Source organism: Paroedura picta, chromosome 14 (assembly GCF_049243985.1).
Source record: "Paroedura picta isolate Pp20150507F chromosome 14, Ppicta_v3.0, whole genome shotgun sequence".
NCBI classification, from domain to species: domain Eukaryota; kingdom Metazoa; phylum Chordata; class Lepidosauria; order Squamata; family Gekkonidae; genus Paroedura; species Paroedura picta.
This window is the reverse complement of record NC_135382.1, coordinates 35,173,656-35,199,268: the sequence shown is the minus strand read 5'-3', so window position 1 is coordinate 35,199,268 and position 25,613 is coordinate 35,173,656. Positions and strand designations below refer to the sequence as shown.

The 25,613-nt window shown below is 49.7% G+C and overlaps 1 protein-coding gene across 3 annotated transcripts in view; it reads right to left on the bottom strand.

Moving 5' to 3' along the window:
• The window catches only part of NKD1 (NKD inhibitor of Wnt signaling pathway 1), a 112,032-nt gene extending 89,472 nt beyond the window's left edge, over positions 1 to 22,560 (bottom strand). The window contains exons 1-4 of one of the 3 annotated variants that reach the window (XM_077310878.1): positions 22,396 to 22,560; positions 21,490 to 21,555; positions 21,262 to 21,294; positions 20,859 to 21,007 (exon numbers count right to left, since the gene is read on the bottom strand). In XM_077310878.1, coding sequence (XP_077166993.1) covers positions 20,859 to 21,007; positions 21,262 to 21,294; positions 21,490 to 21,514 — 207 coding nt within the window. In that variant the 5' untranslated portion in view covers positions 21,515 to 21,555; positions 22,396 to 22,560. Of the gene's footprint in view, positions 1 to 20,858; positions 21,008 to 21,261; positions 21,295 to 21,489; positions 22,106 to 22,395 lie in introns of those variants that run through there. The other 2 variants (XM_077310880.1, XM_077310881.1) reach the window with 2 other exon arrangements.
• Positions 22,561 to 25,613: the final 3,053 nt, after the last annotated feature.

Below are 25,613 nucleotides of genomic sequence, written 5' to 3'. Positions count from 1 at the left end.
AAAGGAATAATGCTGTCCATAGACCTGCAGCAGGGACATCACAACATCAGTGATAGCATGCAAAGGAACCCCCGTCCTTGATCTCCCAAGGTTGGGGGGGGGGGGGGAAGAAGCTGAAAAGGTCCTTATGTGCTCCCGCCCCTATAAAGAAGCTGGTTTGTTTTCTTTATAAATGGTCCTTCCTTTTAACGTCTATTCTGAACCTTTCTGCAAAAGTAACTTTTTTTTTCAAAAGGCAGATTTAAAAAAAAAAAAACCCAGTCCCTTCTATATATTTGTGTTTACAAGTTCAGCAGAAAGCTCCATTTGAAACGGGGTCAGGGTCTGGTTTTAAGAAAAACATCACATACCCCCCCAAATCACACATAGTTCAACACATCGGGAGCCGAGCAAAAAAGCAAAGGAAAAGAAATTTGTGAACTCCGTCTGGGAGGCTCGGAGCCAGCCGGAGAAGCCCTTTGAAGTTAGAAAAACATCCTCTGGTCCGGGGCGCATTTGCGAAACTGTGGGACAGGCGCTTTAAACAACATTCCCTCCAAGATCACCTGTGGCGTGCCAGCGGATTGGCGCCTGGGCCGATTGGACGAGGTAACCCCCGCGGGCTTGGGGAGAGATCACTCCCCGACAAACTATATGCCCCTCGCAGTTCACGAGATTCCTTTCCTAAAACGAAGTTCTGCATCCCGACTCCCTATCAAAACATCGATTCAGAAGGTCAGCAAGGCCCGGTGCAAACTTTGGGCAAGGCGGGGTAACCAGAGATGGAGATGGTTACAGGTCAAAACACGCGCCCTATCAGAATTCACAGTGGAGCTCTCGGAAACAAGGAAAGAGCTTCAAGATCTTAATGAAAACACTTCTCAGCCACTTTTCTTCCGTACGAAGCTGAAGGCAATTTTGCTGTGTGTAAAGTGCTGGGAGGCTGTGGTAGGCCTTCGGCGACTCCAGCAAAGGGCTTTCAAGGCAAGTGAGAAGGAGACGCGGTTTGCAGAGCCTTCCTTGGTGGTCTCCCTTCCAAGTATCGAATCCAGCAAGGTTTTTTTTCAAGGAAAGTGCGGAGTAGACGTGCTTAGACATTGCCTCCCTCTGCAGAGTCAGCCTTGGTGGTCTCCCATCCAGTCACCAAGCCCAGAAATGGGCTTTTAAGGCAAGGAAGAGGCAGAAGTGGCTTGCCAGGGGCATCTTCTGCAGAACCTTCCTTGGTGGTCTCCCTTCCAATTACCCACTTAGCTTCCAAGATCTGACACAATCAGGCGACACCATGCTATCTTCCCTTCCCAGGACAGCTTATGACACAAATGAAAGACACAGGATAAAAAATGAAATCAAAACTCAAAATCACAACACAGGACCACCAGCCATCTTTAGGCTTTGTTGTTATTGTTATACTGTTATATTGATTTTGATAGTGTTCTATGTAAATGTTCCAAAATGTTTTATGTAAACCGCCCGGAGCCGTAGGGAAGGGCGGTATACAAATCTAAATAAATAAAGATCTATAACTCTTTGGCATTCCAAGCAATAGCTCCAATTTAACAAGACGGCCTCTTGTGGCGCAGAGTGGTAAGGCAGCAGACATGCAGTCTGAAAGCTCTGCCCATGAGGCTGGGAGTTCGGTCCCAGCAGCCGGCTCAAGGTTGACTCAGCCTTCCATCCTTCCGAGGTCGGTAAAATGAGTACCCAGCTTGCTGGGGGGTAAACGGTAATGACTGGGGAAGGCACTGGCAAACCACCCCGTATTGAGTCTGCCAAGAAAACGCTAGAGGGCGTCACCCCAAGGGTCAGACATGACTCGGTGCTTGCACAAGGGATACCTTTACCTTTTAATCTGCATGGAGCCCTGCTTTAGGTGCTGTGACACCAGCTGACGTCAGCTGATCGCTGCAACTTGTAAAATTACACAGCTGTTGGAAAGGGGGGAAGCAGCTTGGGGCCTGACAGCAATTACCAAACACACTCAACCCACGAGGGTTTACAAGGAAACTATAAGCATCGCCCAAGACAAGAAAGTAAGTTTTTACTACAGATGCGGAGCCCACTGAGAAATGCTATCTGAGTAACTTGTTAAGACAACGGCTAGCGGCCATCGGCACTCTTCTCTTGTTGTCCCTCCAACTCCAGATCCCAGGCAAGAATCGGAAAACACCCCAGGGATGACTTAAGCCGGATCGGCCAAGCCTCCTGTTTAAGCACGAGCTGCAAGCCGAATGCACAGAGGCCAAATCCTGGCCCGGCTTGCAAACCACCTGTCCCGACTATGGTCTTGGTCCAACTTTGGATAAGGGAGGCCAGATTTCCAGCAAGCTTCAAAGGAGACATAACAATAAAACATGTGCCCCGCGCTTGGCTTTAGCCCCAGACTTTCATGAAGATCAGATTTCAGAGAGATGAAAGCACGAAAACCACAACCAAGAAAGCCGTTTACTGGAGAGGACATATCAGAAAGTTCCCAGAGAGTTTGTCAAACACTCAAAGGGTCAGGTCACCTCCGAACCAGGCCAATTTCAAATAGGGATACAGCAGCCCCTCCTTCCATTTCATACCCCTTGCTGTCCCTTTGAACAGGGGGGAAACGGTAGGATGTTCCCTAAGAGGTAAGGTTGCCAACACCAGATTGGGAAACCCCTGGAAATTTGGAGGGGTGGAGCCTGGGGACAGCAGGGTATGGGGAGGGAAAGGACCTCAGCGGAGTATAATGTCAAGCAGTCAGCTTTTCAAAGCAGCCATTTTTCTCCAGGGGAAGAGATCTCTATCATCTGGAGTTCAGTTGTGATTTTGGGAGGTCTCCAGGCCCCACGTGGACGTTGGAAACCCTACTTGGGGAAATTCAAATTTCCATCTCTGGATCAACACACGATGTTTTGTGGAGCGCTGAAGAACTGTAGACAAGAGTTGAAGATTCATGTAGGAAGAGTCAAGTGGGTAGCCATGTTGGTCTAAAGAAGCAGACCAACTGATCCTGGGCTGATCCTGCGTTGAGCATGTAAGAAGGACACTTTAAGAAAACAAGCAGCCATTATTGTGAAGAGGTTTGGAAATCTGAAAATTGAGTGGTTTTTCCCCTCAAAACTTGAAGTTTTGAGGGGAAAAACAAAAGTTTTAATGTTGTGACTCAATGGATGTGGTCTAGTCTTGACGTACTTGGGAAGGGAACAAGCGAATATGAAATGTATTAAATAGGGGGGGATAAAGCAGAGGTAGTCAAACTGCATTTTCTGGCAGGGGCTCATGGGAATTGTAGTCCACGGACATCTGGAGGGCCACATTTTGACTACCCCTGAGATAAAGCTAGCAAATATTCGAGAAACATGACAATTCAAAATAGAAAAATTCAACTTTGCCAGATCTCACGTGCAACCCTTAGGATTCTTTGGGGGGGGGGGGGGAAAGACACCTCAGCTAAGATACCCTGTTTCCTTTCGGCCTCGAAATAAAACGAGGCATTTCACTTGGCCACAGAGCGTGAGTTGTTGCCGTTCGTCCACCTTCTCCGTGAGAAACACATCAAAAAGCTCTATTTATTTTTGCCTGCAAAATTTTTTTCTCAAAAAAACCCAACCGCTGCCCACCTGGCTTCACCTTGAAGCCACAGACGGCAGCCAAACGACGCAAGAGCCTTTCATAAGTGTGTGTATTTAAAAACGCGGGAGCGCATGATCCACTTTTCATCCCAAATGTCTGAAGCTGACCATAAAAAGCTAGGCAGAGTCCCAGTATAAACTCTCCGGGATTACATCAAAGGCTTTGCGCTACGATAAGGCGATTGATTTCTTCAATGCCTTTTAGAATTTTGTCCGGGGCATTTTCCGGCGTTGGGTCCTTCTCAGCTAGAGACTGTGGCTATTCAGGTTACCAAACGGAGACACAGCCTGGCTTTTATTAACAGAGTCGCTCTGCATCATGAATATGTAAAAGCATGCAAAAAAAAAAAGACCCCACCCTACCCCTAATTAACGAGGGGCAGGGAAGAGGCGGGATACATTATGGTTTTCTTAAAATAGTGGCTAGTCCAGACCAAGGGGGAAGGATCTAAAATTAACTTTTCTCTAGCTTGTTTTATGTGCGGAGGAGCCTTGACTCAGTTTAAGGCTGCTTCCCAAAATGGCCAATGATGGGCCTGGAGGGGGGTGGGAAGGGGAGGGGCCCCGGGTGGGCGTGTCCACAGCTCTGCGTCCCAACCATATTCTTCACGATTGCACCACATCTGGGGTTTCTTGAAGCCTGAAGAATGTTTCAGTGGCATCTCAACGGTAAAAAAAGTTGAGAAAGGCTGATCTAAACATATAACCCATCCGGAGATTCGTTGAACAAATCAGGAGAGAGACCGGACCGAAAGGGAAGGAACAGCTGGGTGATGTGCTAAGCCCCAATCAACCTCTCAGCTTCCAAACTCCCATTTCAAAAGAAAGTACGGGCATCCTGTAATTCTGCTCAGCTTGTTGAACTGGACAGGCCATTGGCTAGATCCAGCATGGCTTCTCTTATGTGCTTATGTCCACAAAATGCATTGGATGTTATTGGTTGTGCATTTCCTGTGACCTCAAAGCCTGAAAAATATTGATCAAAAGGTTGGGAAAAGTGGGTTTACTCTGACTAGGATGGCAGGCAGAGGTCTTTCCCATCACCTGTCCTCTGGTCCTTTTGACTGGAGATGCCCGGGATTGAACCTGGGACCTTCTGCACGCCAACAAGCTGCTCTGCCATGGAGCCACAGCCCCCTCCCAAGTTACCTCCAAGGGCACCACAACACGCCTCCCTCCCTCCTCTGCCAGAGACACACACACACACACACACACACACTTACACAAAATAAGACCCTGCGTTGCCTCTGTATCACACATGGCTCACATCACACGGCAGATCAAAAGATCCAAATCTGCTCCCAAATCCCATCCCTCCTCCGAGAAGGCCCTTTGTAGTGTCACTTCCCCACTGAGCACATCCCCTCATTTCGTACCTCGCAGCGTGCGCGGCTGCACCCCCAAGATCAAACACCCGCGCCTGATTTCCTTCCACAGATCTCGAAATCACAGAGTTAGACTTTAATGGGAACCTCAATATGCCTAATCCTCTAAAGCCGGCACAGAAATGCTCCCAAGTATATTAAACTCCGCCATAATCACAAAAGGAACGGGTGGCGGAGGGGAATCTCTTGCACTGGGACGCATTGGCACGGGGGGGGGGGAAACCGGCCAAACGTCAATCCGTCGAGGATCGAACGCAGCTGCGCCCGTCGCAGGTGTTTGGGGAAGACCGAAGGCTAAGATTTCGCTGCGTAAAACCAAAGGCTCCCAAATATGCACAGGGGGATGCTCGCAAACAGACACACAGGCCAGTCTCAGAGCCGATAATGCCTCTGGCAGATAAAAACCAATTAGAATCCCAAAATGAGTCTGATGGTCTCTCTGCTTAATGACATTCTGGTGTCGTTATTGTTTTTTAAGAAACAGAAGCGCCACAGGCAGATACGGACTGCGTGGGACACAGGTTGGCTCTTCCTGCCATTAAGGACCATACCGAAGGCACCTGACATGGGTTGAAGACAGACAGCTCGCTGTTTAAAACTGCATGCCTGCAAAGTCAGGAAAAAGCAGCATATTGCTGTGAAGATGGCGTAGCCACTGGAAGCTGCCTTATACTAAACCCAAGTCGGTCTTGTCTATTGCAGGAAGCGGCTTTCTGAGGTTTCAGGCTGAGGTCCCTCACATCTGACTGTATCCTGCTTTCTATTACCCGAAGGAATCTCAAAGTAGTTTACAATCGCCCTGTGAGAGAGCTCTGAGAGAACTGTGACTGGCCCAGGGTCACCCGGCTGGGCTGCATGTGGAGGAGGGGAGGACCAAACCCTGCTGTCCAAATTAGAGGCTGCCACTCTTAACCACTATACCAGGGGTAGTCAAACTGCAGCCCTCCAGATGTCCGTGGACTACAATTCCCAGGAGCCCCTGCCAGCGTTTGCTGGCAGGGGCTCCTGGGAATTGTAGTTCATGGACATCTGGAGGGCCGCAGTTTGACTACCCCTGCACTACACCATGTGGGTTCTCTGTTGCAAGACCTGAGCAAGGCCATTTATGGGAGGACATTTTGTAGGACCTTCATCCCAAGAGTCTTCCCAAGGGTATTAAAAAAATAGTCTTCTGCCACGGATCCTTATACTGACAAGCGAAAGACATGAAAACACAAGTTTCTAGCTCTCATGGCTGGGGAGGAAAGAAAAAATAAGAATCGCGCGCTTCAAAATACGTAAGCACCTCCTATGAAGACTCAAGGTCTCAACACCTTGGGAGCATCCAACAGGTTCTCAGATGGACCGATGGGCCAACAAAGAATAGGCCATCATATTTCACAGGGCTGCTGCGAAAATAAATCCATAGGGGAAAGGTGTGAGATGGTTATATGGCTCCTTAGCAGAAGAGCAGGATCCTCATCTAAAAAATCAATCTAAAATCATTACGATTTCCAGAAGCTAGGAGTGAGCCTCTAGGGACGCTCTACAAGCTTTTGTTTGTGGGAGTCCAGTGGCAGCTTTAAGACCAACAAAGGTCAGGACAGCTTTATCAGTGCCGTGGCGAGCCCAAGGTCACCCAGCTGGTTGCATGTGGGGGAGTGAGGAATCAAGCCCGGCTCGCCAGATTAGAAGGCCAATTAAGAGGATGGGACATCCAGTAAACAGTGCAGCAAGCTTTTGATTGCAACTAGAAATCCAAAACACACTGAAGCAAGCATTAAATTGACAATTTAGCAAGGCCAAAAGTAGCATAGTAATTGCTGCTTTCCAGTCTAGGAAACAGCCAACATGGTATAGTCGTTAAGAGTGGTGGACTCTCCCCTGGAAAACCGGGTTTGACTCCTCCATGTGAAGCCTTGTAGGTGGCCTTGGACCAGTCACAGTTCTATCAGAGCTCTCTCAACCTCACCTGCCTCACAGAGAGCCTCTCCAAAGGATGTGTACCTCTGAATACCAAAGCTTGAGAAATAACTCACGAGCATCATAACTTTCCTGCCCTCCTGAGAGAGGGGGGAGGTGTCTCCCAGCAGCAACTGGGTGGCCAACACTGGGAGAGGGGGAGAATGCATAGGTCTCTTTGAGTGGAATGCATTACACTCCTAAGCGAAGGTGAATTTGCGCCAGGAAGGTAACTTATAACACAGGATTTTATCATTTTAATGATTTAAATACTTGCAACAAACCATTTGTAGGATTGTGGTGATGTTTCATAATGCATATATAGTGCAAACTGCCCTGAGCCCACGACGGAACGGCGGTGTAGAAATTTAATAGCTAATTGTGGGTGCCTCCCGCCCTGGGTCAAAGGACTTGGTGGAGGCCTTTTTCTGTAATAGCCCTGGCCTGGATAGTCCAGGCTGACCTGATCTTGGAAGCTAAGCACCTCCTTGCAAGGCTGAGGGAGAAGAAATTAGCAGAAGGCCACCCAGAGGGCGAAACCTGTCCCCAGTCCAAGGGCAACACCCTTCCCAAGACACCACCCAGGCCCTAAAACCAAAGAGCGGCAGGCCAAGGAGGAGGCCGAAGGGAAGAAGCAAAGAGCAACAGTCTGGGCTCCAAGCAGGTCAAGCAGAATCCAAGTCTCTTTCGCTCCCTCCCTCCCCCCCCCTTCTCATTAATCCACCCGACGCCATTATGTTTAACCAGAATGGCTGCGCTGCGTAAACAAAGATAAAACAGCCCTTTGTTCTTCGGAGAACAAGAGGCATGAACTGGCACAGAATTAGGTCCAGATTAAAGAGAACGATTCAGCCAGAAGTGTGGGGAGGGGGGGGGGAGCTGGTGCGCTCGCTTTTGGCTTCCACTGACCAAGAGTGGCATTATGCACGTGCGTGTTTTTAGGTCATTGTGCCAGCAGGTATTTACAAATCAGCCGCTTAGACCAGCCGCGGCGGCAGGAAGTCCAATGCCCCGGGTTCGGTGGATTCTGCGCTTGGCTACCACGATCCGCGTTTTGGTCAGGTTGTGGCCACTCGTGGTGCTGACCTTGAAGACTGTTTGGAAGCATCTGTGAGTTCGTAACACAACAGTCAGGGGGCTGCACGGGGGTACCAAGGGAGAGCTGTGTGCTTCCAGTTTGTTGCGGTTGGTTCCAGAGCTGACCCTAACTGAAGGCATTACAGCAGTGGTTCTCAACCTGGGGGGTCGAACGGCCCTTTCACAGTGGTCATGGAAGGGCAAGCAGCTTGGCGGGGCCAACATCCACACAACAGCCTTGCGGGGTTGACCAAGATACAGCGTTCGTCTGTCTGGAGTACCAGAAAAGAGCGAAATCGGCATGGTGGGACAAGAAGAAGAATAGTTGGTTCTTATATGCCGCTTTTCCCTACCCAAAGGAGGCTCAAAGCGGCTTACAGTCGCCTTCCCATTCCTCTCCCCACAACAGACACCCTGTGGGGTGGGTGAGGCTGAGAGAGCGCTGATATCACTGCCCGGTCAGAACAGTTTTATCAGTGCCGTGGCGAGCCCAAGGTCACCCAGCTGGCTGCATGTGGGGGAGAGCAGAATCGAACCTGACATGCCAGATTAGAAGTCCACACTCCTAACCATTACACCAAACTGGCTCTCCAAACTGGCTACACCAAACAAGAGGCAGAACTGAACTGAGAAACCCAGGAAAAACTCAATTTATATACAATCACGAACAATGGATCTTCACGCCATTGGTCAGTTTTGCTTTAATTTCTGTGAATGAAAGAACACTTGCATAATTTGATGGTTGGGGGGTCACCCCAGTATGAGGAACTGTATTAAAGGGTCGTGGCATTAGGAAGATTGAGAACCCCTGCATTACAGGGTCAGCGCTCCTGTTATTGTTTGGCGAATATTTCTAGCTAGGGGGAATTAGAAGAGAATCGTAGCTGCGAATACTTAACACTCCCTGCTGCAAATACAGACAGACGGTTCTGGGATTGTTCTGAAACCATCCCAGTGGAAAGTACAGACAAACGGGCAAACAGGACAGACGGAGAGCTAGTCCTCATGTACTTGCGCATACCCGACAAAAAAAATTCTTCCCAATCCCCCAAAAACACTTCAACATCTGCAGCTGACTTCTCCAACCTAGTTTTGAAGCTCGCATGCAGGGGGGGGGGAGAAAATTACCCGCGGCCTTTCAAGAATTTCTATAAAGGCCAACAGCTGGACTTACGGGAGGCTTGCCGAGGGAACGTTCTGTTTTGTTTTAAAAGATCATCACTGAATGATATTTTTCTTCTTCTGAAGAGAGAACCGGCCCTTACCAAATTTCAATACTCCAGCGACTTCGCCTCTCCCCCCCCCTCCCCTCCTCTCTTTCTAAACCAGTTCAAAGAGAACCATAAAAAGTCATCTTAACATCTTTGGGAAGGGAGGGAGCAGGGCTATAAAAATACCACTTATTCAGCCCCTCCTGGGCCTTATTACAGAATTGCACAAAAACCTTATGAAGAAAACTTCTTTTAATGAACTGGTGCAGAGGACATTTCCACATGTCCGTAAGAGCGCGCTACAAAATATTCTCATCTGCAGGCGTTTTTGTTTGCTGGCAAAGGCCTCCTTCGGATGAGAGTTTAAGCCGTCGAGGAAATTAGCACGTTTATGGCCGCACTTCACCCCCCCACTCGAAGTCAAAAACAACATGTGTCATCTGTGGTTTTCTCCCACAATGCCGACTTTCGTGATGTCAAGCAGGATACAAAAGAGTCCCCCACCCCACCCCCAGACAGAACGGTTGGAACAATCCAAAAAACAGGCATTTTCAGATTCCAGGGGGTAGCCGTGTTGGTCTGAAGCAGCAGAACAAACTTAAGAGACCAGCGATACCTTTAAGACCAACAAAGTTTTATTCAAGGGATGAGCTTTCGTGTGCTCACACACTTCCTCAGATACAATATCATTTTAGGCCATTTACACCTATAGCTCCCTGATGCACTGACCTAAAAATATTTTAATGTTACACAAAGGGGACCGGGAGGAAGAAAGGGGAGACACCCCGTAATTTACAACAAACAAGAGTGCAAAATTAACAGATTTGTTTATGGAGTGGTTCTTTTTTTCCCCCCTTCGGTTTTCAGGTGCAAAACCAGAATAGAAGGGAGGGTATGAAACTTGATGAGTGTCTTTTAATTGTTGGGGAATGTGTCTCTCTACAGGCCTTGGTACCTGTAGCCATGAGCCCACTTCCTGGGTTCTGGTCTTATTCACAAGCCAGTGTGGCTGATAGCGATTACGTCAGGGATAGTCAAATTGCGGCCCTCCAGATGTCCATGAACTACAATTCCCATGAGCCCCTGCCAGCAAATGCTGGCAGGGGCTCATGGGAATTGTAGTCCATGGACATCTGGAGGGCCACAGTTTGACTACCCCTGTTAAATAGACATAGAACACGGAAACCCTCTAAAACAGCCATTCACATCCTTTCCCAATCCCCTTCCAACTCCCAAAATGGCAGATACAGTCAATGCTTTTTCTTGTGACCGGGAGAACTTGCATTTATTTGTAACATTTATATTCTGCTTTTTTTCCCCCAATGGAAGCCCAAGTGGCTTAACATCATTCTCCTCTCCTCTGATTTACCCTCACAACAACCCTGTGAGGCAGGTTAGGCTAAGAGCGTGTGACTAGCAAAGAATCAAGGCTGGACTTGAACCAGGAACCTGCTGGCTGGGGTACTCTCCTCTGGTTGCCAACGAAAGTCCCAGGACAGAGGAAGAATGAGGTTTGAGTTAAGAAGCGATTTGTAGACCAACAAGATTTTCAGAATCAACGCTCCCTTCGTCAGATACGAGAGCATTGACTCAAAAGTTCATACCCCCAAAAAAATCTCATTGATCTCTGAAGTGCTGCTGGATTCAAATCCAGCCCTTTCACTGCAGACCGACACAACCATCAGAACAGAGGAAGAGACTAGATCATCATTTGGTTCCTGCAGATTGGGATAAGATAAAAGCGGCGGCAGGGGACAGTGGATGAGCGATAGCGTTGTGGGTGTCCTGCCTGGTGAAGAGGGTTGGACTAGATGACCCAGGAGGTCCCTTCCAACTCTATGATTCTAAAAGCTGCCAGGCTAGACCTAGGATCATGGCTTAGCCCAGGGGTAGTCAAACTGCAGCCCTCCAGATGTCCATGGACTATGATTCCCATGAGCACCTGCCAGCAAATGCTGAATTGTAGTCCACGGACAATTGTAGTGAATTGTAGTCCACGGACATCTGGAGGACTGCAGTTTAACTACCCTCCCTCCCCTTGATCTTCTACTTTTAATTAATAAGCCTGGACTGGAGGAGGATTAATAAGCCTGGCCTGGAGGAGGAATCCAGTGGAGTAACCCCACAGGGGATCTGCCCATCGCCCCTCCCATTTGGGCCTCACCCTTTGAGCCACCAACAGGTTCCAGGCCTGACACAGATTCGGAACTGCTAAACACCTTTGCTGCAACCAACCCCGTATTACCACACGTTATGCGAGATTACATTTCTTCCCACCGCCTCCCCAACAGAGGCATGTCCTTACTAGCTTCGTGTCCCCCCCCCTTTTTTTTTTAAGTTCCTAAAGAAAGTTCAAGGGCCGAACCACTTCCCTGCCAAGATTCGAATTAACATCTCGCCGAGTCAACACTGAGCTATCTGGAAAATGCGCACAGATAAACACACATCAGTCTCATCTGGACCGGCTAAGCCAGATGGCTCCGCGGACTCAACTTGTGTCAATTTCGCAAGGCGAAGCACTGAAATTTATGCTCTTCTTCTCCACCCTGACCCCCCACGTCAGTTTAACCTCCAGCGCATTGCTTTGAAACCTTGTAAGGATGTCTAACGCTTTCCATATGCCCATGGCACTGCGGTTTTTTAATTGTACCAACCGGTATCATTCCGGGATAATTACGGTGGAATCCGGCTTCCAGAGGAACCCTTGGTCGATTCGCTATTCTCATCACAGTGGCACTCCTAGGATCAGGGGCATTCCAACTGCGGCCCTCCAGATGTCCATGGACTACAATTCCCATGAGCCCCTGCCAGGGGCTCATGGGAATTGTAGTCCATGGACAACTGGAGGGCCGCAGTTGGAATGCCCCTGCCTAAGACTCTCAGACTCTTTGACGGGGGGTGGAGGGAAGCATCCCTACCATTGCTTTTCCAAACTGGAGATGTCAAAGGGGAGTGTACATTTCTTTAAAATTATGTTATCTTTTACAGCGTCCAAATTCCATTAGCCTTTTAATCTTCTGGCCCTTTGATCCTGCAAAGTTTGGCAAATGCTTTAAACCACAGCCTGGGCATACAGGCCATAAAAAATTGTTCTGTCTGCATGAGTAGCCCCCCTTCCCCTCCCAAAAAATACCCTGATACCAGTACTTCTCTAAATTGAAGAGAAAACAGCCCAAGGTTGAAGAACTTGCTCTTTCAAGTAGTCATACAACAACGAGGCAGACATGTGTTGTATTACTGCGGGGTGGTTCTTACCCTTATTTATTTATATTTGTATGCCACTGCTCCTGGGCCTGCCATCTCATGTCGGCATACCCTCCCATTCTATTGAGCAAAACATGATTACTTCCTCCAATTTAAGGGACATGCCCCAGCTTGGGTGGCTCTTCCACTGGAGCAGAGGTAGCTCTCCAGATGTCCATGGATGACAATTGCCATTGATGTTTCTGGAGCAGCTTCAAGGGAAGCCCCGCATAGAATGAGTTCCAGAAGTCAAATTCTCATAGGGCCTGGTCTCTCGCCTCTACGCCCTCTCCAGGGTGTCCACATCCTCCAGAGTGGCACACAGGACCCCAGGGGCGGTCTGTCCCATGCGGCACCCAGTCACCTGCCAGAGCGGGTAGATGCTCCGTCACACGAAATGACCCCACCTGACTTTCAGCCTGTAACCTCGCCTGCTCTGTCCACGGAAACAGATCAAGGACTGAACCTTCAAGTCTTCGTGATCTACACGGGTTGTGCCTTCACTGTACAAGAAACAGGAATGCAGTGTTGTCAGCGAAACGCAGCTTGGGGAATTATAGGATTCTTCAAAAACAGAAACTGACCTCCATGCAAAAACGGATTCGGTCCACCTAGGCACTTGAGCGCCTCCCCGAATGCAACAGCCTGGGTCTCCAGAACTGGCATTCAGGTGTCGCCAACACAGAGACAAATCCCAGGAGGTGTAGCAGAGAGCAAAGCCAAGCTGACTTTGCCCCATTTGGAACAGACGTGAAATCAAAATGACAGTCTTTTTCAACCGCGGAAGGCTCCAGTAGGATTGCAACATGCCAGTGAGAAAAACTGGGAGCATTTAGTTATGGCTTTGAAGATAAAAGAAAGCTGAATTAAGCAAATGATATGATGAAAAGCCACCCCCCGCCCCCACACAACTGAGCTAACACTCAAAAGAAAAGACAAGGAAAAAAGCCTTAAAGAATGATGTAGGTTTGCAAAAACCCAGTTTGTAACAACATCTGAAGAAAGCACAGATAAATCCATAAGCAGTCACTGACATTTCTTCCTCTGCTTTGCAGGCAAAACTCCATAAAATAGCAATGAAGATGCATTCCCTTTGCTCTCCAAGCCTTTGTGCGGCTTTCAGCCCTTGGAAGTTCTTTCGGCTGCCGAAAAGCCTAAGAAAACTTGAGGCACACCAAAATCCTGCTTTGTTCCAATTCCCAAAACATCAAAGAACATGGCGGCCAAAACTTGATCCATGCAAATTAAAATGGAGGACAAACAGGCACATCGCAGCCCTCAGAAAAGTGTCCAGAGTTTCATGGGGGAGAGGGGGAGGATACTGGAGCCAAGATTATAATGACATGACTCCAAAGTTAAGGTAAAGGTATCCCCTGTGCAAGCACCAAGTCATGTCTGACCCTTGGGGTGACGCCCTCTAGCGTTTTCATGGCAGACTCAATACGGGGTGGTTTGCCATTCCCTTCCCCAGTCATTACCGTTTACCCCCCAGCAAGCTGGGTACTCATTTTACCGACCTTGGAAGGATGGAAGGCTGAGTCAACCTTGAGCCAGCTGCTGGGATCGAACTCCCAGCCTCATGGGCAGAGTTTTCAGACTGCATGTCTGCTGCCTTACCACTCTGTGCCACAAGAGGCTCTTTGACTCCAAAGTTAGAATCACAGAATCGTAGTTGGAAGAGATCTATTCTAGCCCCCTGCAGGATGCAAGAAATTCACAACAACCTGCCCACATACAGTGACCTCAATTCCATGCCCAGATGATGCCCCCCCCCCAAAAAAAAAAACAGAATCCCTGACCAATCTTGGCCTGGAAGAAATTGAAGGTCCCCAATCTTTTGAGTCTGTAGTTACATTTGGAAACAGTACCCCAAAATAGCTGCCACAAAGATGGGAAAAGAACTGGATTTTGTACCCCACTTTTTACTTCCCAAATGAGTCTCAAAGCAGCCTATGATCACCTCCCCATCCTCTCCCCACAACAGACACCCTGTGGGGCAGGTGAGGCTGAGAGGGCTCTGGGAGCGCTGTGGCTGGCCCAAGATCACCCAGCTGGCTGCAAGTGGAGGAGTGGGGAATCAGATTAGCAGACACCACTCTTAACCGCTACACCACACTGGCTCTCTGGCCAAATGCAACACCTCCCCCTCCTTGCTCTTCAAACTAATTGCATAGCGCCCACACTGAACACGTGCAACTTCCTTATTCAGAGCTAGGCCATCCGTCTGCCAAGTGCAGTATTATCTGTACTCTGGTTGAGAACATGGTCCAGCCACTGGGAACACAGCAACAAGGGGATGGGATGGTCTTCTACACCTGAGCAGTTATGTCCCTTCTGCAACACCCTGCCTCCCTAGACTCTATGACTAGAACAAAGCTCATTCTCCGCTGGAAACAAAGACCATGGCAACAGCTGGTCAGGCCTGAAAGGTGAATGAAACCAAGCATAAGGAAATACTGGGTGGGGGGGAGGGGATGCCTGCCAATCCCTCCTGATCCTACAGGACCCACAACTCCTACTCCAGCTGTGGAAAAACTGCTGATGTGAATTAAGGCAGAAGATTCACCAGCTTCCTGAAAAGTAGAGTTGGGCACCATAGCACCTTCTTGGGGAACACCATATTGGGGTACAGTTTCTCCCACTGGTTTCCTTGAGATGGATGCCTATTAGAAGCTGCCTTGAGACTAAACTGGGCTACTTAGCCCAGATCTTCGAATGCCAGAGACTCACCAAGGCACCAGGTAAAGATGCTTCCCTATCTACTGAAGACATGAACTTTGAAGAAATGTTGGGTATTGAACCTGGGACGCTCTTGCGTGGCTGTTACTCCTGGGTCTGGAAAAGAAGGTATACCTCTGGGCAGGGGACATGTGGTCTGTACAGGCTTCAAGCAGAGGCCCTAGAACAGTGGTAGTCAAACTGCGGCCCTCCAGATGTCCATGGACTACAATTCCCAGGAGCCCCTGCCAGCATTCGCTGGCAGGGGCTCCTGGGAATTATAGTCCATGGACATCTGGAGGCTCGCAGTTTGACTACCCCTGCCCTAGAACCTCTGGTTATAAGGATCTCAGGAAGGAGAACTGGGGAAAGCCCTTTGAGGTCTTGGAGAACCTCCATCGAAAGAGACAACAGACCTTTGGGCTGACCTGTTAGCAGGCCGCTTCATTGCTTCCTAATGCAGCAATGTATTAGGTGAAGAGTCAGAGAACAATTATTTTTCCGCTTATTAAAGCCGGGGCAGCAGCGCTAATGGAGGATCAAAGCTGATGCGAGCCAAGCAATGTTTCTACCTCACTAAAGAGAAAAAACAACAACACATTGTTGTCCGTGGTAGAGCAGGACTTCAAAGCACAGCGTCCCGTTTCCTTAAAACGCGAAGATCAAAAAACAGATCTTCCGCACTAGGCAGCATGGAAGCCCTCCCTGCGAACCCAACCTTCTTCAGTCCCAACAAGCAGACATGAAGCTGCGGGATAATGAATCAGACCATCGGTACACTGAGGTCAGTAATGTTCCACATCCCCTCCTGCCTGGTCTTCCACATCCCCTCCTGCCTAGTCCTTTTAACTGGAGATGCCAGGGACTGAACCTGGGATCTTTTGTGGGCCAAGCAATGGTTCTGCCACTGAGCCACAGTCCTTTCTCCACAGCTCTTCAGGGTCTCAGGGAGAGGTCTTCCACATCCCCTCCTGCCTGGTCCTTTTAACTGGAGATGCCAGGGACTGAACCTGGGATATTTTGTGGGCCAAGCAATGGTTCTGCCACTGAGCCACAGTCCTTTCTCCACAGCTCTTCAGGGTCTCAGGGAGAGGTCTTCCACATCCCCTCCTGCCTGGTCCTTTTAACTGGAGATGCCGGGGACTGAACCTGGGACCTTCCGCATGCCAAGCAGAGGCTCTGCCACTGAGCCACGGCCTGACCTCCTCGCTCACAAAACCTTTGCGCAGCATGGCGCCTGCGCCTCTCCGGATGACAAGGCGGTGATTGCCAGCTGCAGCGGCAGTCTTGTTCTGGAGCCAAGAAGCTGCCTAACTTCAAGGGGCGTTTTTGAGTCCCTCCGTTCCTTGCTATTTCATAAATCATCCTTCTCCTCTGTCAAGAACAGCAGCGGAGGCCGACGCTCCAGAACTTCACAGAGCAACCACCGACTGCTCGGCTCAGCTGTGGGCGCATGGGTGGGTGCTTTCCCCCCCCCCCAGAATACTAACCAGGTCATTAAGAGGAAGATTTCTTCTCTTTGCACACTTCCTTTTCCTACTCAGTATAGAATAGCTGTGATGGGGAAACACTCGGTTGCACCAACACAACTAGGGATGCCAGCCTCCAAGTGGGGCCTGGGGATCCCCAAGAATTATAGCTCCCCTCCAGAGATCAGTTCCCCTGGAGAAAACAGATGCTTTGGAGCAGGGGTAGTCAAACTGCGGCCCTCCAGATGTCCATGGACTACAATTCCCAGGAGCCCCCTGCCAGCGAATGCTGGCAGGGGCTCCTGGGAATTGTGGTCCATGGACATCTGGAGGGCCGCAGTTTGACTACCCCTGCTTTGGAGGGTAGAGTCTAAGGCTTTGGGCCCCACTGAGGTCCCTGTCCTCCCTAATCCTACCCCAACTCCCTCCCAGGCTGGTGGTCAGCAGAAGGGGGGCTGGCATAGAATCACAGAGTTGGAAGGGATCTCCTGGATCATCTAGTCCAACCCCCTGTACTGCGCAGGACACTTACAACCCTATCGGTCATCCTCTGTAACCTACCAGCTCCTTGATACTTCCCCCTAATGCTGCTTTTGGGCTCTGGGATGGAGAGGTTGACTGCCTTTTAACATGGAGGTTCGCTTTAGTCACCTTGGCTTGTAGCCATTGATAGCATTCCCTAAGGGCAAAGGCTTTTGCAGCTAATCTAACCAGCAAGGCATAAAGGAGCACCATTTTTCCAAATGGAAAGCAAAACTTGCAACCAGAACATTGGGCAGACTCAGGTGCCCTAATTCAAACTTTGATCGGAGCTTGGTTTGGCCAAACCATGGCTATTCACACGCCTGGTCACAGTTTGATGCCAATCAAGATTCCTCAGGTCAATGTATGAAAGGAAAGCAATCAATTCAGATCATAAGGAGACTGGTGGGATTCACACCCCACCTTGGGCGGACCACTAATCCAAATCAAAGTTGACAAAGTAGTAACTCTTCCATCCTTAAGCCATTGCACTACATACGACTGGGATGTTTCTGATGACCCCCTAAGCCAGTTTATGCATTTCCCTGCCAGCAGAAAGTCACCAGATGTGAGCAAAAAAGTAACATGCACACTGATGAACAGGGTACTTTGATTTAGTTCTCTGCCACCCTGTTTGTCTTCCTTTGCCAAACTGGTCACCTTTCCGGAAGCCAAATCCAGGCAATTTTGGAACAGCCCTTCCAAAGCAAAAGAAAGCACAGCAAAGAAGAAAACGTACAAACTATTTACCCGACTGGTTGTTACAGTATGCACTTCGCTTAGTCACAACTAGCTGAGAGTCAACAACCCCTGCAAATATTCCAGATTAACTCCAGGTGTACGCAGAGTTGGGTGAAACTTTCTCCAGTTACCTGAACCGTGACTTCTTTGTTACTGAAGGGCATTCAGGCATTTTCTTTTCCCTTAAAGATGGTAAGCAGGAATGCCCCAAAGCTTAGCTCAACCAGCTTTAGGTATAAAGAACTGTACGTAATCCACAAATACATTCTGAATCTAAGAACATCAGAAGAGCCCTGCTGGATCAGACCAGTGGTCCAGCTAGTCCAGCATCCTGGCTCACACACTGGCCAAACAGTTCCTCCCGAAAGCCAGCAACAGGGCACAGAGGCCTTGCCCTAAAGTTGCCTTTGGGCTCTGGGACGGAGAGGTTGACTTGCCTTTGAACATGGAGGTTCGCTTTAGTCACCTTGGCTAGTAGCCATTGATAGAAATACCCTCTATAAATCTCTTTAATTCCTTTTGAAAGTTGTTTATTCCTGTGGCAGCAAATTCCACTCTGTTTCTTTGAAGATTTGTTGGTTGTTTTCCAAAACGTATACAGTCACAACTTTTTAAATTATCAGAATGAGGTCATTCAGGCACGGAAACCTACTTTTCCTGTCTTTGAGGCAGGTACTACTTAAATCCTACTACTCATTCACAAGCAGGGTTTTTAACCACTGATAAACGTTTGGATCAGGAGCCAAATGTTCTGACGCATGCTTTAAAAACCTGGATTGAAGAGTAGCCATTTACTTGGTTACCTGTGGCCTAAACTACCTCCAGGTAATCAAGCAATTAAATTTTATCTTTTAAAAACTCCTCCCCCCCCAGCTGTCAGGACAAACAGATTGTAGCACAGATATACCTTGGACAAACAGACCAGTAAAAACATTGTGGACTAGAAACTTATAGTGTTTGATACATAGTTTAAAAGATTTATTTAACCCGCGCTTTGGTTTCCACATTCACGAGGCCACCAGAACAAAGTCACTAGAGCAGGGGTAGTCAAACTGCGGGCCCTCCAGATGTCCATGGACTACAATTCCCATGAACCCCTGCCAGCATTTGCTGGCAGGGGCTCCTGGGAATTGTAGTCCATGGACATCTGAAGGTCCGCAGTTTGACTACCCCTGCTCTAGGGTTAGCCAGAAACATGTAGTGATAATCTTCAATTAAAAGGCTGCATATAAAACAGACAATCGTCTCGAACCAACTGGGTCCAAAATGTTCTTTTCAAATTCTGTACATATCCCTGACCTTTGCATGCAAAAACTAAACAGTCCAAACGTGAAGAAATCACGGAAGCACGATTTTACACATTCCTGAAAGGCATCATCATATGGATCATTACTCATTCATTGTCTATTTATTATTTACAGCAACTGTCTGTTCATTATCTAGGCCATTTGGACACCACAACCCCATCCTAAAAAACACACGCATACCCCTAACTGGATAGACTTGAGCAGAAGTCCAGGTTTAGGATTACTCCGCATGACCGCTGTCTTCATTGTTCAGTGCTTCCTAGATCATTATAGAGATGTCAAGGGGTTCTCCTTTGGGGACCATGCTCTATTCTCGGGGGCGGGGGGGGAGCTTGGGAGCAAGGCTGCATCTTTATATATGACATACATCAAAATCACCATGTGGACCTGGCTTCCCTTGAAAGCTGCCATCTGTGGGCTCACCTCCTTGTCCAGTAAAAACTTTATAAGACATCCCCCCACCCCCCCCCCCCCCCCCCCCGCTTGCTACCAACGGTTGCCTTTCATATTCCTTTCAAGGGTAACAACGGGAGGTAAAAAAGCAAACGGCCAGATGTTCAGGAAAAAGCTAAGGTACACAATCTCTGATAATGAAAGTGCCTCCAGGAATGCCTTGAACCAAGGAGGCAAGCGTGCAACTCAATCCCATGCACATTTACTCAGATGTAGGCTTCCAGGGTGAACCGCGTAAGCTGACCAACATCGATTCCACCACCACCACCACCGCCCCCCACTGGAGAGCCCCCTTGAGAGACAACACAAATCAAAGGTTCTGCAGATTTTGCTACTCTTCCCGGCCCTTTCTGGGGCTTTCCAACTCAAATGTTTCTTCCCCTGTTGCCAGCAAGTAACGCTGTCCATAAAACTTTCTAAATTCCATTCAGGAGAGGGTTTGGAGACCAAACTTCCTCAACACCTGGACATCCCAAGCTGTAGCCCCCCTCTCCCCCTTCTCAGATCAAAGGAACTGGTCCCCAAAAGGCTAGCATTCCACAAGTTTTCAACAGGGGGGGGAAACAATGGCCTGAAGGACAATACAGAACGCCCACCCACTCTCCCCCGCCCTCCCCGCCCTTTTTCCTCCCATTCCCAGAAGGCCAACAGCAGCAGGAGTCACCCCCAAACAAAAGAGACCTACCGCCATCTCAGAGTTGCGCTGGGAGATGGGGTAGGGGAAGACCGACCTGCACGTGGGTAAGAGGCGGAAAAGCAGGCGGAAGTGACCAGGGGCAGAATTGCTCCCTGAAAGACCCACCATGAGCAGGAACTGGGGACGGCGGGTGGAAGCAACTCCGAAATCCATCAGCTCCGCAGCAGAACTTTAAAAAGGAGGCCAACACATAAGACACAAACGTAAGCCAGAACTTTCCTTTCCCATGCTTAGGCTCTCACTCATTCGGCCATGGGTCTCCGAGCGGGAGACGAAATCCGGCCATTCATAAAAGGGAGGGTTCCCTGCCCTACAGGAACAGCGTTTAGTCCCACAGATTCCCATCCCCTTCACAGAGAGGCCGCCAGATGCCCACCGAGCCCCACAGGCAGAAGGAGGGGAGGAAGAGAAACAGAGAAAGAGCAAGGAAAGGAAGCAGAGAAGTTTACTGCTAGGATGGAGAGGGAAGCCTGCGCTACCGCGCGAGAGAGAAAAAACTAACCCATCACTTACCCTGGAGCCGGAGAGCCGGCAAACCGCCCGATGTTGACAGCCTGCCTGCAGTCCCAAACCGCCGTTCCCACTTCCCAGATATTTCTGCTTGACCATCCAGTCCTCGAGTCCTTTCCGAGCCAGGGAGGCATTCACGGCAAAACTGTCACCTGGGCAGAAGGGACAGGGAGACAGACGGTTGCCACCCTGGGCTCAAACACCCCCTTGGGGGACATTCTTACCTGCCCCAGCATGAGACCACCCCACAGAGGGGGGGAGGGGGAGAAAGGGACCCAAGAAGGACACCCACGGGCCGGCATCCCTACCCGGGGGGGGGGGGGTCAAGGAGCCCACAAACTTTGGGGAGGAAGGGAGAGCAAAGTTGGCGCACGGATGAAGCCCACGGAATAAGAGACCCGCTTACCTTCTGGACTTTCTCTCAGTTTGCAAACAGCCGCTGGGGAGATCCAAGTGGAATTATTGGGGGTGTAGGGGGGGGGGAGATAGAGGAAAGGGGAGAAAAAGATGGTTAGAGAGCAGCACCGGATACCCTCCTCTTCCTCCTCCTCCCTCCCTCCTCCCTCCAGCAGATTCCAGTCCCAGTCCCAGACCCGGGGTCTCCCCCTCCCCGCAAGCCCGGCCACCAACTTACCATGCTTTGAATGAAGTTTCCCCATCTTCTCGGCATCGATTCAGCCGTGGGTTGTGGAGTTCATCGCTTTTTTGGGGGGGGTTCAGGAAAAAAAAAATTAGAAGAGGCGAAAAAAATAAGGAGAGAGAATCTGTTTTCTCCTCCGGGTGTCTCCTGCTAAACGCACACTTCAGATCTAGCCGGAGACCCCTTCCAATCCCCAACAGGTCTCTCGCTCGCTCGCTCGCTTTTTTAGAAATCCACGGGCTCCGGTCTTCTCGCCCTGTCCTTCCTTGCGAGCCACGACCAAAGGAAAGGCGAAATCACACGCGTAGCACACACATCTGTACATATGCACGTTTGGGCTGTGCGTCTCTCTCTCGCTCGCTGCCTCTCTGCACAACAAGCAGCGCCTCCTCGCCAAGCTGCCCCAGCTTTGGCTGGCGATTCCGGTCTCCCTCTCTGTGTTCAAGTCTCTCTCTCTCTCTCCCTCCTCCCCCCCTTTTCCTTTCCCCTTCTTTCCCAAAGACAGAGGCGGTTACAAAAGACCTTACTTCACCCACCAGGGGACATGATTGACACCTCATTGAGATTAGACCACTTGCGGGCACCCTCCGGATTCCTATTGGGCCGAGGCGGCACATGAAAGGGACGAAGGATCCTTTTGGAGTCTCTCCGCCTTCTCCCCCTCCCTCCCCCCCCCAAAAAAACTGGGCAAGCTGCAGCGGCGGCGGCGCCTTTGGTGTGCTTCTCTTGCAGCGGCCAGGCGCAGGCAGCAGAGCCCAGAGCCACGGAGGGAGGGAGGGAGGGAGGGGAGGACGGGGGGAGGCCCCAGGGCTGAGAGGTCTCTTTCCCCTGCAAGGGTGGTTGCTTTTTTTTTGCAAGCTGCAAAGAGAAGGGGGGCTGCAGTTTTGGGGAGCAAGATACCTAGGAGCCCAGCGCCGCCCTTCAGACCAAGTTCTCTCCCAGGTGTGAGCTTTTTGTGCGCGCGCGAGATCCGTGGTGCCGAACCAGGCAAAGCTGTTGTGGGTTCAAGCCGCTCTTGGTTGTGACCCGGCCAGGACGGTGCAAGAGGCAAAACGGAGCCAGACGCCCAGACCACAAAGCCCCCAGCTGATATACATGAGCAAACAATGGCTCTTCCCGCCAGGGCGTGCTATTGGTCAGTTTCAGTTTAAAGGGACTGGATCCGGCAGAGGGGATCTTACCGTCAATTACAGTGGTCAGTTTCACCTTAAAGGGACTGGATTAGGCAAACGAGATTTAGCTGAGCATTGGTCAGTTACGTTGGTCATTTTCAGTTTAAACAGAGGGGAGGTTTGGTCAATTACATTGTAAGCTACTATCCTGCCTTGGTCCACAGCAGGTCATAGAGTTGGAAGGGATCTCCAGGGTCATCTAGACTAACCCACTGCCCAATGCAGGAACTCACAACTACCTGCCCCAACGTCATGCCCAATTTCACAGTGACCCCCAATTTCATGCCCAAATAATCCACCACAAATCTCTAGAACGGGTAGTGAAACTGCGGCCCTCCAGATGTCCATGGACTTCAATTCCCAGGAGCCCTCTGCCAGCGAACGCTGGCAGGAGGCTCCTGGGAATTATAGTCCATGGGCATCTGGAGGGCCGCAGTTTCACTACGCCTGCTCTAGAATCTAGCCTGACCTGGAGGAAATTCACTGACCATTCCACAGTGGCGATTAGCAATTCTCTGGTCATGCAAGGAAGGGCACAAGAGACAAACACTGGCACATCCCTTCCTGCCCACCCACTCACAATCTGCCCAAGTTCATAAAATCAGTGTTTCTGTCAGATGGCTCTCCAAAGCCTCTGCTTAAAAACTTCCCAAGAAGGAGAACCCACCACCTCCAGAGGAAGCCTCTTCTACTGAGGAACCACTCTATGAAGAACTTCTTCTGGATATTTAGGCCAAAATTTGTTTGAATTAATTTCAACCCATTGGTTCTGATTCGGCCCTCTGGGGCAGGCCCCATCACTAAAAGTCCAGGAGTTTCCCAATGTGGACTTGGCGATCCCATTCCCCAACACTGACCAGGGGAGACCTGGCCACTCAACCCCCCACACACACACACACACACACACACACTTTATAAGATGTGTCGTCCTCATACCAAATTTCACTGTGCAGGAAAAGTTGTCCTTCAGTTCCATGATTTTTGACCTGCTTTAATTATTTCTGCAAACATGTGGTGGGCAAATTTGGAGAGGATACCGGCTTTCTTCTCTACTGAGAATTTTAGGTACATAGTTTCTCAGGCTGCTTATCTCTCCCAATTGGAGCTTTTTAGTCATAGAGAGGCCTTTCCCCTGGCTAGGGGCCAAGTCCTCCCTTCAGTGGTTTTGGAGGAGTGATGCAAAAAGGTCCCCAAGGCAGACAGGCTAAATCCCTGTGGATAAGGGGAGAGAGAAACTTCCAAACATGTTATTTTCCATTTCCCCTTATTCCAATAGCCGAGAGCCAGTTTGGTGTAGGGGTTAGGACTTCAGACTTCTAATCTGGTGAGCTGGGTTCAATTCTGCACTCCCCCACATGCAGCCAGCTGGGTGACCTTGGGCTCGCCACAGCATTGATAAAGCTATTCTGACCGAGCAGGAATATCAGGGCTCTCTCAGCCTCACCCACCTCACAGGGTGTCTGTTGTGGGGAGAGGAAAGGGAAGGCGATTGTAAGGTGCTTTGAGACTCCTTCGCTTAGAGAAAAGCTGCATTTAAGAACCAACTCTTCTTCATTCCAAGGTTATTCTTCCTTCTGCAGTAAGTGCCCTGGACGATCAGACCCGGTATACGCAAAATTGCTACTTGTAGATGGAAATCCATGGGCCTCTGTACTTATTTGGGTGCAAGAGTGGGAGGGATTCTGGCATTGCTGGTAGACCTCCTGATGGAAGCTGAGATTTGGCCACTGTGTGACACAGAACATTGGACTGACCCAATGTGGCTTCTCTTCTGTTCTTATGAAAGTTATGGAGATGTTTCTCTCTGTCGGGGGTAGTGATGCTGTGTATGCCCAGTGCTTGAGGGGCACCAGTGGTAGAGTTTCTTGAGTTCTGGCCCTGCCGATGAACCTCCTGATGGTACCTGGGTTATGGCCACCACGTGACAGAGTATGGGCCTTTTTATGTTCCTATGTTCTGCTTCATTTTGCCAGGGCGGATCTATACAAAAGATCATTTGGAAAGTAGTGATTTAGGCAGGCTGGACGTATAAGCAACCCGAGACGCTTTGAGTGCAAACCGAGTCCTCCGCTGCTGAGCCAAGGAATCTTTTTGGGCACACGGGTGATTGGCAAGCCCATCCGTCACCTGTATCTTCCTGTCTGGTGGAGATGAAGATCATTCCATCCAACCAGAAATGCGGGGACTCAAGAGGCGTTGCCAAGATATTTGGCAAGACAAAACAAAAGGACTACGGCAAGCTACCTCTAACTACCTCTCGGTAAGCGATCTTATCTGCCGTCACCCTGAGCCATTCCGTGAAGAAGTGGAGCAAGTTTGCCCCTGGCAACCAGGCACAGACGCTTCATAATTAGGCAGTAATCCGCTCTTAAGAGGAGTCTGTAGTCTTGCTCACTTCCTGGCAAGAACAATTCCCGGTCTTGCTAGCCTCCAGGCAGAGCCTGGAGATCTCATAGATACAGTTCTGGGCTCTGGGTTGAGAAATACCTGTGGGTTTGGGGGATGGAATGAGACCAGGGTGGATTTGGGGAAGGGGAGGGGCAAAGCTTACCCTCCAAAGCAGCCATTTTCTCAAGGAGAACTGATCTTAGTTGTTTGGAGGTCAGTTGCCATAGGAGGAGCACTCCCGGTGTGACCTGGAGGTTGGCAACCTTGCTTGTAGAATGGAGACCACCTGCAGGGTTAGCGGAGTTTAAATATGCAAAGAGGTGTACAGCACCGGGCTGCTTAAAAGCATTTCTTTCACTTTTGCCGGGGCCTTCGATGGTACGTACATCGAGCGACGTCCAGATTGCACAGATCTTGACGGTCGGAGGTGGGGGAGGGGCCCGATCAGTTTTAAAAAATACAAGGGACTTCCTGACCACCAGATTCTTTTTTGTTGTTGTTGTTTCTTTCCTTCTTTTATTCTTCAATGGGGCATGTTAAGAAGTTTCAGTGAAGCAG